General features: G+C 44.5%; 1 protein-coding gene across 1 annotated transcript in view; it reads left to right on the top strand.

Annotated features, from left to right (window-relative positions):
* Nucleotides 1–13,224: 13,224 nt before the first annotated feature.
* Yaf2 (YY1 associated factor 2) overlaps nucleotides 13,225–13,629 on the top strand; it is a 62,742-nt gene continuing 62,337 nt past the window's right edge. The window contains exon 1 of the mRNA XM_028752150.1: nucleotides 13,225–13,608. Coding sequence (XP_028607983.1) covers nucleotides 13,225–13,608 — 384 coding nt within the window. The remainder of the gene's footprint in view (nucleotides 13,609–13,629) is intronic.

The following is a 13,629-nucleotide window of genomic DNA, read 5'->3' on the forward strand; positions in this document are numbered from 1 at the left end:
GAAAAACTATTTCTAGGACTAATATTGTCAATTATGATCTTTTTGAATAGTAATTGTGGTGGATGTAATTGAATGAGAATGGTCCCTGTAAGCTCACATATTTAAACACTTAGTCCCCAGTTGGTGGAACTGTTTGGGAACAATTAGGGGGAGTGTCCTTGTTGGAGATGGTGTGTGACTGGGGTGGGCTTTTAGGTTTCCACACCATTCCAAGTTACCTCTGCCTTGTGCCTTCGGATTACATGCGAGCTCTCAGCTACTGCTCCAGCACCATGCCTGCCAGCAGGCTGCCATGCTCCCTGCCATGATGGTCATGGACTCATCCTCTGAAATGGCAACCTCCCGGTGAACTCTTTCTCCTATACCTTGTCTTAGTCATGGTGATTGAACAGCAATAGAAAATTAACTAAGATGGTAATGAAATAAACATTGGTCCCAACACCAATGTAAGGTGGCTTACAGATAGATTCCTGTCACCCAGCTCCAAGGAATCCTATGCTTGCTTCTGGTATTAGAAGGCACCGATGTGCACTCACACATAGTCATACATATGTATGTACATAAATTCAGTTTAAATACATCTTTATAAAAAGCAAATAACTCTAGAAACATATCTCATCTTTAATACTAGTACAAGTTCATGGAAAAGTCAGAATCTCTTTCAACTGCCTTTCCTGGCCATTCCCACCACCTATAATATTGCCCAACAATATCAAAGATCCACTTTCTTTTTCTGCATCATCTCTAATCCTTTCTTTAATGTAAAAGTCAGTGTTAAATAACCCCATCATTCTTTAAAGTCTACAGTCCATTAGTATGTCAGACTTTTTAAAAATTAAATATAGAATTAAGATATAATCCAGTAAATTCTACTTCAGTGACATACCCAAGAGGACTGAAATCAATGACTCAAAATTATTTATGTACTCGTGCCCACAGCATCGCTGTTCAAAGCATCCAAAATGGGGAGGCGATCTAGGCAAGCCTGTGGTGATCCATCTTCATTAACTACTCTACTAGATTTAGAATCACCATAGAAACACACCTTGATGTGAGCATTTCCAGCAAGGTTTAGCAGAGTAAGGAAGACCTACCGGAAAGCGGGCAGCGCCATTCCTTAAGCTGAGGTTCTGGACTGGATAAAAAGGAGAAAGCGCGCTGAGGACCAGCGTTCCCTCCCCTCTCGTTACCAAGGAGGGCACCGGATGAGGAGCTCAGGGCGCATGCCTGCTACTGCGTCTTTTCTGCCATGATGGATGGCGAGAAGACTGGCCGTATCTCCCTGATGGGGATTTTGTTGTGTTTCTTTTTGTAGGCGTGAGGAAAACTTTGTTATAATGCTGGGATGTTATAGTGGGATGTGATGCAACATTGAAGGAGAAGGAGATTCTCAAATATTTTCAACCTTAAAGACATAAAGTGAGATGAGTCAGGCTTCAAAGGAGCGTTCCGCGTCTGTATGTGCGTGGTTGTCACATCCTCAAAGACACAAGTGAAATGGTGGTTTCCAGAGCCTGGGGACAAGAAGTGTCAGTTACTGTTGGACATTTCACCTTTGAAAGTTGAAAGTTGGTGGAAATATCGTGATGCTTATATAACCCGACAATGTGAGCGTACGTCAACCTACTGAATTGTACACTTAAAAATAGTTAAAATAGACAGGTGATGGTGGTACACGCTTTTAATCCCAGCCCTTGGCAGGCAGAAGCAGGTGGATATCTGAGTTTGGGGCCAATCTGGTCTATAGGGAGAGTTCCAGGGCAGCTAAGGCTATACAGAGACCCTGTTTTGAAAAACAAAAACAAAGTTAAAAATGATAAATTTTAGTTACTTGTATTTCACAGTAAATAAGCATTCCAACACTAGTTCATGGGACTTGGTGTGTGGCTAGGTGTGTAGTAGTTTGTATATGTTTGGCCCAGGGAGTGGCACTATTTGGAGGTGTGGCCTGGTTGGAGTAGGTGTTGGAGGAAGTGTGTCACTGTGGGTGTGGGCTTTAAGACCCTAGTCCTAGCTGCCTGGAAGCCAGTCTTCTCCTAGTAGCCTTCAGATGAAGATGTAGAACTCTCAACTACTCCACTATATCTGCCTGGATGCTGCCATGCTCCCACCTTGATGATAATGGACTGACCCTCTGAACCTATAATCCAGCCCCAATTTAATATTGTCCTTTTAAGAGTTGCCTTGGTCATGGTGCCTGTTCATAGTAGTAAAGCCCTAACTATGACACACACAAAGTCCTGTTTCAATCTCCACATCAAAGGAAAAGAAAAACTGCTCAAGTAAGATCTAATAGTTTCCAAGTCAAAGGAAAGACATATCACTATTTTAATAGAAATAGCAGTAACACAACTAAACCAATAAATAAAAGTAAAACTTAATAGCACAGTGAGCATTGTGGTGCATATCTGTAATCCCAGCACAGCGGGGATAGGGAGGCAAGATGATCATAAATTTAAAGTGTGTCTGGGCTATCCAGAATGACATGATCAACAAAAAACCCAAAGTCCTAACCTCTCAAACAAAACAGATTAATAGCAGAAGTTGATCCATTATATAAAACACCCACAAACAACTGAAATGATATGAGAACCTCATTACCAATATCTATTAGATTAGATTCAAAAATTAATGATTGATCTATATTGCTCAGTCTATAATGGGCCTGACAAAAGGAACAGGCATGCTGACCAATAGAACATGAAAGAATTGTGTGATAAACCTTCAAAGTATAGTGGATCGACTCGGAACAACGGTGCAAAGGCTAATGCTCTCAGTTAATAGTTCTCGAGCAACTGGATCGCAAGTGAAACATGTACCGAGTTCACACTCTAAGCTTTACACGAAAGTTTGCTTAAATCAATCGCAGCCTTAAATGCCAACGGTAAAATGTTAAAAGACAGGGCTGAGGAGATGGCGAATGGTTTAAGGTGCTGGTAAGACTGGAACCCCTGTTCATCCCCTGTATAAGCTGAGAAACCCTGTCTGCCCTCCTTCCCCCCAACCCCGCCCTCACAGAGAAAACTCCCATGCCCACTTGGAGAAAACTCCGAGCTAACATGTCATCCCTCCTCGTCTCTATGTTTCCAGCAACCCACCCAAGAGTGTCCATCCAGGGGCTCAGTTTTTGACCACGTATGGACACGAGCCCACTTCCTAGCTGGCACGTCATCACTCCTCACCTGAGCTCTATAAAACCCCCTGCTTTAGCCCAGACGCCTGACTTCACTGACTTCCACCTGAAAGATCGGACAACCCACCTAAGAGCTGCCGCCTAATAAACCTGCCTTTATCTACTTTTAATCTGGTCTAAACTGGCCCAGGGGTCGGGGGGAGAGAAAATGCCTATCAGTGTTTGCCGCACAGATGTGAGGAATTGGATTTCCAGAACTCACATACACGCTGAGTGTGGTGGCACATGCTTGGAATTACAGCATCAAGGAGGCAAGGACAGGAAGACGCCTAGGCTTCCTGGCCCTTCACCCCAGCCTATTCTGTTTGGTAATTTCCAGAGTAATGAGGAACCCTGGCTCAATAAAACAAAATAGAGGGATGGATGGATGGACGGATGGACCGATAGGTAGCTGGGTGGATAGGTAGGTAGAATAAAGAGTAGCTCCTGAGGAAAGAACACTAATATTATCCACACCCTCTGCCTCCACATATGCATTCAGTCCAGTCATACATGCATGTGTATAGATAAGAATGCACAGACATACACAAATGCATTATTCTATGTGTACGGTTCCAGATAGGAGAGACTATATTTTCTTTGCTTTTATTTGAATGACATTGTATTGTGTGACAAAACTTTTCCTGGGGAGATGCCATACACACGTCTACATACTCCACATAGGGAACTCATGACAAACAAAAGTACCAATGCCACCAAAGTCCAGTTTAGTGAACTAACGGGTTTTATTGCGGTTGCTTACAGGAATATGGGTGAAGGTTTACTTACAGGAGCAGAAATGACTTAAAGACAGCTGTATCACCAAAGCCTTCCCCAGCATGAGTGACAGATCACAAAGCTGGGAACCTGGAGCACAGTGCACAGTCTGCAGGCTGCTCAGCAGGTTGAAGGCTGTCCTTCCTATGTGCCTCAGCGGGGCTCAGCCTCTTCAAGGGTGTTCAGCTGGTTCCTGCTTTTTCCAGGCTGCTGCTCTCCTCTCAGTCTTTCTGGCAGCCTTTCTCCTGACGGTTTGCAACTCAGCTTTCTCAGTCTTCTTGGCAGCTTAGCTCATCTGAGCATCTTCTTTGCAACTCAATTTACCGTCCTTCTGAGGGGGACTCTCAGCTTTATGGATTGCTCTGTCATGGAGGGGCCTAGCGAATCTTGTCAGTTTCAGGGACTTCCTGAAACTATTTTGAGTTGTTACTTTCCTGTCTAAGGAACTTTCTGCTTCATGGAAAGTGTCGATCTTGGAGGAAATTGTTACACAGTGCATTCCAGGAAAAATGATCTAGGGTGGAAAACAGGTCGTTAGCTGAGAGAGTTTAAGTTTAGCCTTACGAGACAGCAGGTGGCAAGCTTGGGTATGAATCAATCAATCAATCTCTCTCTCTAAGATTGATTGATTTATTTTATGTACAAGTGCTCAATCCGCAGGTACACCTGCATGCCAGAAGAGGGCATCAGATTCCATTACAGATGGTTGTGAGCCACTAGGTGGTTACTGGGAATTGAATTTAGGACCTCTGGAAGAGCAACCAGTACTCTTAACCGCTGGGTTATCTCTCTAACCCACTGGTCTACATCTTGACTGTGTCATCCTGATTACATGACTCTACACACTATCCAAAATTCATAGGCGACTATATTGTATATGTATTGTGCATATATATGTATACAAATATATATACAAACACATATATTAACCCACACCTACAGTTTTTTTTTTTTTTTTTTTTTTTTTTTTTTTTTTTTTTTTTTTTTTTAGAAAGGGTCTCACTTTGTAGCTCTGGTTGGCCTGGAACTATGTAGACCAGGCTAGCCTTCAACTCAGATATCCGTCTCTCTGCCTCTGGAATTAAAGGCATGTGTACCACACCTGGCACTATAAAGAATTTTGTATACATCTTTCTCTTTCCACTTAAACTTAAAATAAATGGATTTGCAAAATTTTAGATAGCTTTAACTCCATAGAATTCTATTATTTCAAAGTAATTCAGGAATTTATCTAGTCAACAATTTAGAAATATAAGCTAAGTGTGGTAGTTCACAGTTGTAATCCCTGTATTGGTGATGCAGACACAAGACTGCCTTAGTTTGAAGACAGTCTGGTTTTCAGTGTGAGACCCTGCAGGAATGAAGTCCTGGAAAAATCTCCAGAGCTATGGGTTAGAGACAGGTGGAGCCCTGGAGCCTGAGGGCTATCTAGTGTAGGTGAATTGGTGGGTGAGCTCCTGTTTTATAATTGACCTTGTCTCAAAAAAAAAATGGTGAAGAATCAGGATGTCATACAACTTTAATTTGCACGTGTAGGCTTGCGTGTCCATGCACGCGCACGTGCAAACACACACACACACATACACACACACGCTGACACACACCCCACAAATAAACCAAAAAAACCCAAAACCCAAAATAACAAACAACAACAACAAAAACAAAGATAAAGGAAAGGAAAGGGGGTGTGAGCAGCTCCCAAGAATCAAAGTGTGTGCAAAGAGCCCAGCCACACCCCTGAGTTGCTGACATCACCACCTAACGGACCTTCAGCACTAGAGTACAGCGTGGACTGCCTGGACATGAACCTGGGCCTTTCCAAGTTCACGATGCTGCAGTCTTCTTGGCACAGAGCACAGCTCAGATTAACCCCACGAATTGTTGCCCCGTGAGAATAAAAGTCAGAGTCATAGCAACAACAAAGAAACAAAAGTGAAACATAATCTGAGAAATGTCAGTAATAGTTAAAACATTATAGTACATACTACATAAAATGCTATTGAATATATATTTTTATGATGTGTTTGTTGCTAGAATATATTAACAAAGTGTGTTATTTAGGGACATTTTAATGTTTTTGTTGGCATATATCAATCAGTCACAATGATGAATTTCATTATGACACTTTATGCATGTATGGGTTGTACTATACTCACATTAAAAACATGGACTTCTTCATGGATTTGTGTACACCCTTGTGCAGAGACCATGTTAATTTCCTTTGTTTTTTGAATTTTAGAATACGGGCAAGCACAGAACTATTTCTGCCATGTGTATACATATATGCCATCTTCTTTTGTTCTTAGCCCCTCCTCCTTTCCTTCCCCATTCTCCACTCCCTCTAGCTGGCCCTGCCTCCCCTCAAACAACTCATTTTGTGTTGATGACATGGTTATGATTCTACTCTCTTTTCATGAAATGCGTTATTCTGATAGTGTTATTTATATTATTATAAGAACAAATGCACAGACACTGGCCCAGTCATTTGCTCTTTTTGAGATAGGGTTATGCAGCCTTGGCTGACCTGGAAGCCCCTATGTAGACCAGGCTGGCTTCAAACTGACAGAGATCAACTTGCCTTTGCCTCTGAGTATTGGGATTAAAATTATGTGCCACCAGTGTTAGAACAAAAGATTGAAAATTCCCCCCCCCCCGTATATATCATTCTCCATGATTAGGTCTGAGGGAAAAATTCTTTTCTGCTGAGAAATTTGAAAGGGTGGCTGTGTTTGTGCTGGTTTTTTTTTTTTTTTGGTTTTGTTTTTTAAGAAAGATTTTTATGTACTTCTAAATTTTCAGATGTCATAGCAGAAATCACCTTACCAAAGGTTCTAGGTATAACTACAATGTATTTCACACTGAAAGCTGATTAAGCTAAGATAATAAATGGATAGGGGGCTGGAGAGATGGCTCAGTGGTTAAGAGCACTGACTGCTCTTCCAGAGGTCCTGAGTTCAATTCCCAGCAGCCACATGTTGGCTCACAAGCATCTGTAATGAGATGCCCTCTTCTGGTGTGTCTGAAGTCATCTGTGTGTGTACACAGTGACAGTGTACTCATATACATGAGATAAATAAATAATCTTAAAAAATAGTAAGTAAGTGACTGGGGTAAACTCTTTGCAATGAGCTCATTAAAATACTACTAGTTAGTTACAGCATCATCAACATTTTGGACTGTGGGGTGTACATGGAGCTGTACCCGACGCTCCTTCGGTATCTACGTTGCTGATGAGAAGAACACACCAAGATATAAGTCCGTTCTGACTGTAAAGAACTTTTCATTTCGAGACTGTCTGCTTTTCAGTGATAGTGAACTTAAAACTCTTTGTGGACAAGTAACTTAATGGCACGTTTAAAAATCCACATACACCAAGCAACTCGTACTGTGACCAGCTTCTCTTTTGCAGTCTTAGATATTCCACATGAATACATATAAAAATCTTACCCCAGGACATTTTAAAAGCAACTTAAATGGCTCTAATAAGAACTGGTATACGTTAAATGCTATTATTGAGAAAATTTGTGTGTTCAAATCCCAGCACCATGTCAGGTGGCTCACAACTGCCTGTTAACTCCAGTGCGGGGAGATTTGAGATTCTTTGCAGCACCTGGATGCATGTACACACACACACACACACACACACACACACACACACACACACACAGGAAAATACAGAGAAAGCCAGACATAGCATTGCACATCTGGAATCTCAGCACTGTCGAGGTGGAAAGAGAAGGACCAGGAATTCAGAGTCATCCTCAGCTACAGAGTGAGAATAGCTCGTTCTCACAGGAGATCCTGGGTAATCAATAACAAAGTAGACAAAAATGGAGAGGAAATGGTAACCAACAGAAGTGATGAAAAAATGGAAAGCATAAAACTGAAACAATGATCTGTGTAGAAAACAAGATGAAAATGGAACAAAGTATGGTTGGAAAGTCATGGACATTTAGTATGAACGGAGAGTAATAGATGATGAAAGAGAATTTCTGAGCATGACCAGACAATTACACACACACACACTCACACTCGAGAACGCACACACATGCACACATACTTGCACATACACAAGTATACACACATGAACACACGTGCATGCACACATACTCACACATGCACACATACTCGCACATACACAGGTATACACACACACGCACACGCACACACGGGCTCGCACGCGCGCGCACACACACACTAAGGTTTTGCTATGTCACTCAGCTTTAACTCAGGTTCTTTCTGCATCTACTCTTGAGTACTGAGAAAACACACACAGACACACACACACACACGCAAGCCACCACACTAAGATTGAAAGAACACAGTTCAAACAGTACTTTCACTATATCAAAATAAGTACCAGTGAGAATAGTGAGCTATGATATTCAAATAGCCATGTCTATGAAATAGCCTATTCTACAGCACACTAAGCAGATATCCGTTGTACCAAAAAATACAAAATAAAAGTCATAGCGTGGACCTCTATGGCTCTGGAGCAAACCTATTCCTCTTTTGTAGATGATTCTTTTGGGGCATGCTGCTGTCTTTCTACTGAACTCTGGGTAGAGATGGTAACTGCTAACCGTGACATAATACCAAACAACCACATTGAGTTTCTTTTTGTGAAATGGACCAAGCCCAAAATCTGTATGTATACGCATAGCAAGCAGCATGCCATAGAAATGGTGTGTAGGGTATTGGATATAAGCAGGAATAAAGACAAATACCCAATAGGAGTTCTCTCTGTCCACATCTGAGGCTTTATAAAAATTTCATGCAGGGCCGGGCGGTGGTGGCGCATGCCTTTAATCCCAGCACTTGGGAGGCAGAGGCAGGTGGATTTCTGAGTTCGAGGCCAGCCTGGTCTACAGAGTGAGTTCCAGGACAGCCAGGGCTATACAGAGAAACCCTGTCTCGAAAAAAAACAAACAAAAAATAAAAGAAAAAAAAGAAAAAAGAGTTTCATGCAACAGATAAAGGGAAAACTTTAGGCCTGGTTTACAAATAGTTCCATATGATATGATAGCACCAACCAAGGTAGATGGTTGTGTTACTCTAATCCTGACGGGAAGTGGCTCTGTGGGAGGGGAGGCAGTAGAGAAAAACTTTGTTAAGGAGAAAGTTTAGCAGTCCAACTTCCCACATTGTCTGGATTAGGCCATGGTCAGGGTGTGGGCGTGTGCTGATTCATGGGTAATTTCTAACCTTTAAACCCCATGACAGGAACTCAGAGATGACTGGAGAACTGATGTTAAAAGGTGAGAACCAGGTACTGGATGGACATTTCATAAGGAGCAGCAGAGTGGGCTATAAAGCTGACCCACAAAGAGCATGGGGTAAAGGGAGAGCTTCTAACATGAGACCGTGAATGTCACGGTCCCATGCCACACTCCCCAGCCACTCTAGTGCCTTCTTCGTGAGCTCGCCTGCAGAGTGGCCACATTGTCTGAAACGGAGCCTTTGCATGAGCTTAGTGCATGCTCTTCTCACTAAAGCCAGCCTTGTCGCTTTGCTGGATACACTACTACTGCTGAGTACCTAACTTAGGAAACAGCACAAACCAACACTGGATGTGGCCCGTTTCCTTGAAGGAATCAGCTCCCTCAAGAATTTTATTGTATTTCTACATTATATATTATTTATTATATTATTATATATCATTTCCTCGTGGGATGGAAGAAAGATATTTTCAGTGAAACAGGCACGTATTCTGGATACGTATCTGCCCTCACTGCAATATAGACCATTCCTGTTGGTACCACTGTCTGTGGACTCTGTGTCATCCCTTCCAACGTAGTCTGAACAGCAGTGCTTCTGACTAATGAACTGATCTCACATCAAAAAAGAAAGTAGCACTCTGCTCAAACCCAGGGAACTCACTAATTGTAACACACACTTCATCTCTATGAAGCAACTGCCCCTACGGAACAGCACAATGCTTATGAAGAAGTCTTGGTTGCACCAGACAACATCCTGAAAGAGTATGGTGCTTCTGGTTCATTTGTTTATTGTGATAGGTCCTTCCTCTAAAGCCCAGACTGGCCTATAATGCATAGAAGCAATCCTTCTGCTGTAGCCTCCTGAGGGATGGGACTATCCGTGTGAATCACCGTGCTTGGGTGTGATGTTGTCTTGCAAGATGCAATGTATCTTTTGGGTCAGAGCTCAAAAGATGGTGCAGCCCTCCCAGTTATCAGAATACAAGGGCAAAGAGGGGAGGGGATGGGGAGGCTGCTCAACTGGGAAAGTTCTAGCCGTGAAATGCACAGGGCCCAAGTGCAACTTCTTAGGACCCTCAGAAAAAAGCAGGATGCAGCGGTGAGAGCCTGTTATCTCAGCATGGGAGAGGCAGAGATGGGGGGTGGGTGTTTCACTGGCCAGCCAGTCTAGCTGAATCAGAGCCCTAGGTCCAGTGGGAGACCTGATCTCAAAAAGAAGGTGGTGGGTCATGGAAGGAGACACCTGATGTTGACACCTGGCCTGCATGTGAGCGCAGAGAGAAGAACACGCATGCGCACACAGGGAGAACGGGAGCGAGAGGATGAGGCTCTTCTCATCATGCCTGCTTGCAGACGTTTTGCGTTCTGTGGCCTCCGTATATACTCAACACTACTTAACTAGGGGGTTTTGAGTCCTAAGACGCTTCCGTGAGACCACAACAGTGGTTCCAATGAATGGAAAGAAGAAACCGTAACTTGGCTGTTTAGCACTCCTTACACCACCGGGCCACCTGGGAAACAAGAGACTTGACCTGTTGAATGGGGAGACTGAAGCTGACTACAAAGGTAAACCTGGGCTGCCGATACGCTGGGAGGGTAAAAATGGTGGTAGCCTTCAGTACGAGGTGGTCTTGACAGCACTTTTTAGTACTTTATTTTTTAATTTTTAAAAAGATTTATTTATTTATTTAATGTATATGAATACCATAGATATCTTCAGAAACACCAGAAGAGGGCATCGGATCCCATTACAGATGGTTGTGAGCCACCGTGTGGTTGCTGGGAATTGAACCCAGGACCCCTGGAAGAGCAGTCAGTGCTCTTAACTGCTGAGCCATCTCTCCAGCCCTTCTTAATACTTTAGTTTCTAATAGTTAAGGTTGGTGGAGACCTTAGCGTTCACATGATGTCAGCACTGTTTGAGCAGGAAGACTCTTCAGGAACTTTGCCAGGCCTTGGGGTTTCTATTGCTGTGATGAAACACCATGACCAAAGAGCAAGTTGGGGAAGAAAGCATTTATTTGGTTTATACTTCCATATTGCTATCCACCATTGAAGAAAGTCCAGACAGGAACTTACACAGGGCAGGAACCTGGAGGCAGGAACTAATGCAGAAGCTATGGAGGAGTGCTACTGACTTGCTCCTCATGGCTTGCTCAGCCTGCTTTTTTCCCATTGATTACTAACAAAATGCCTTGTGGCTGGATCTCATGGTGGCATGAGTAGGTTCCTTACTCTCCGATGGCTCTAGCTTGGGTCAGGTTGACATAAAACTAGCAAGTACACTGAGGAAACATGAGATAGTTACTAACATCAACTAGGACCCTATGAGGAACTACAGAAAGGAAGGTGTAGATGCTGAACACAGGTTCTTTGATTGACAGGTATATTCCTGTAGGTTATGCAGTAGAGGCACAGGGCAGAAGAGAGCTGGCCCTAAGGGATTGCTTTTCTGCTTTCCACCTCTTCCTGCTTCTCCTTAAAGAGGCAATTAAAATGAGGTCATCAGGGACTGGGGAGATGGCTCAGCGGTTAAAAGCACTGACTGCTCTTCCAGAGGTCCTGAGTTCAATTCTCAGCACCCACATGGTGGGCTAAAACTGTCTGTAGCTCTAGTTCCAGGGACCCAACACCACCACACAGCCATACGTGGAGGTGAAACACTAATGTCCATATAAGTCATTAACAAAACGAGATCATTAGTGTAGGCCCTAATCCAACGAATGACGTCGTCTTATAAGAGAGTATGACATAGGCGGAGGTGATAAAAAGACATAAGGATACAGGCACTTACATACAAAGATGCCCCTTTGAAGGTGGGACCTAGATAGATGGCTGTCTGCAAGCAAAGTGGAGCCTTGGAAGAAAGTAGACCTGACATCCTTATCTTCTACCTGGCGCCTCCAGTATTATGGGAAAATACATTTCCATTGCATAAACCACTCAGCCTCTAACTTTTACCTTGGAGGGTTAATGCAACCTCTAATATATATGTTCTATACTCGACTAAGCCAGTCTCTCTGTTTTGCAAAAATAAAGTAATACTAAGCAAGGAGGCAAAGCCCACATAAGACAATCTTCTGAATGTTTTTGCAAATCTTTATAACTCAGAGCCTTGTGCAAGTGCTCTACCAGTGAGCTACTCCTGCCTGTTCTGCTATACTTCGTTTTGAGTTTCTTCTCTCAGAAGCTTGTAGCCCATTTCCCTCTTAATTACCCCAATTAATCTCTAATTCCCAATGATAAAAAAGAGAGCATTCCCCACTGCGGTTATTAACTCTTGCTGTTTGGTTAAGTAATACATCAATACAGTAGTCTCCCCTTAGCGGGGGGGGGGGGGTTTGCTTTCCTATTTCAATTACCCACAGATAGTATCGTTCAAAATATTAAAGACTTCCTAAATAATATCTCCTAAGTTTTTAGTTGCCTGCCATCCCACTCTGAGTATTATGATGAAAATTTGCTCCATCCTGCTCTGGCCCAGCTGATTAGATTTTCTAAACACCGTTATAGTGTATCCCAACTAGGAGTCACTAGGAGTCATTGCCTCAGATCAACTGTTAAGTACGCAGTGCCTGAACTGAGTCCTCTTCAGTTAGTTAAGCCTGACGCCAATCTACAACGCCTCCATCAGCACACCCAAGTTTAAGGCAGAAGGCAGGGCTCCGAGAAGGGATGGGTTTCATATCCCCTTTCTTCAGGGTCGCCTCTCGATCAGAGGGGATGGCACCCTAACTCTGGTTGCGGGCGTACTTGCTAGATTGGCGAGGTGGGAGCAGAGCTCAAAGGATCAGCGAGATGGCTGTTTGGGTCTAGCAGGTGAGGTGTGTCTCGGGGAGGTGGTGTCCAGGGGACAAGCAACCTCGTTTGCCTCAGGAAGGCTCACGAGCGTCCGTTTTATAACAAGCCACTGCAGAGCCCCGTGAGGCCAAGAGGACGCCTCTGGAATTAAAACAGGAGCAGACAGACCCTGGTTTCGTCACGTCTGAATTATGTAAGCAGGGCACCGAACCTTTCCCGAGCCTCTGGGTCGCCTCCCCCTTCCCCCCATGAAGGATGACAGTCCCCACCGCGCCCGGCGCACGCGTGTGTGCGGGGGCCTGCCACCGCGCCCCTCGGGGCGTGCGAGCCATCCCGGGTGGCGAGCGGGCGAGCGGGAGGGAGGCGGCGCCGCGAACTCGCCGCCGGTGCTGGGCCGCGCTCCCCGCGTTTGAAGTCTCCGGCGCGGGCGCTGGTTGGCCGGCGCGGGTCACGTGCGCGCGGGCAGGAGTTTCCCCGACAGCTGGAGGCTGCGTGGGATCCGGCGGCGGCGGCGGCAGCGGCGGCGGCGGCGGCGGCGGCTGCAGCTCGCGGCGCGGCCTTCCCCGCCCCCTCGCCTCCGCGCTTCCGCCGGCCCCTCACCTCGGCGCTGACAGACCGGCCGCGGCCTCGCGCGCGTCGGCAGCGAGCATGGGCGACAAG

The sequence above is a fragment of the Grammomys surdaster genome, unplaced genomic scaffold (assembly GCF_004785775.1).
Source record: "Grammomys surdaster isolate TR1022 unplaced genomic scaffold, NIH_TR_1.0 125878, whole genome shotgun sequence".
Classification (NCBI taxonomy): Eukaryota; Metazoa; Chordata; class Mammalia; order Rodentia; family Muridae; genus Grammomys; species Grammomys surdaster.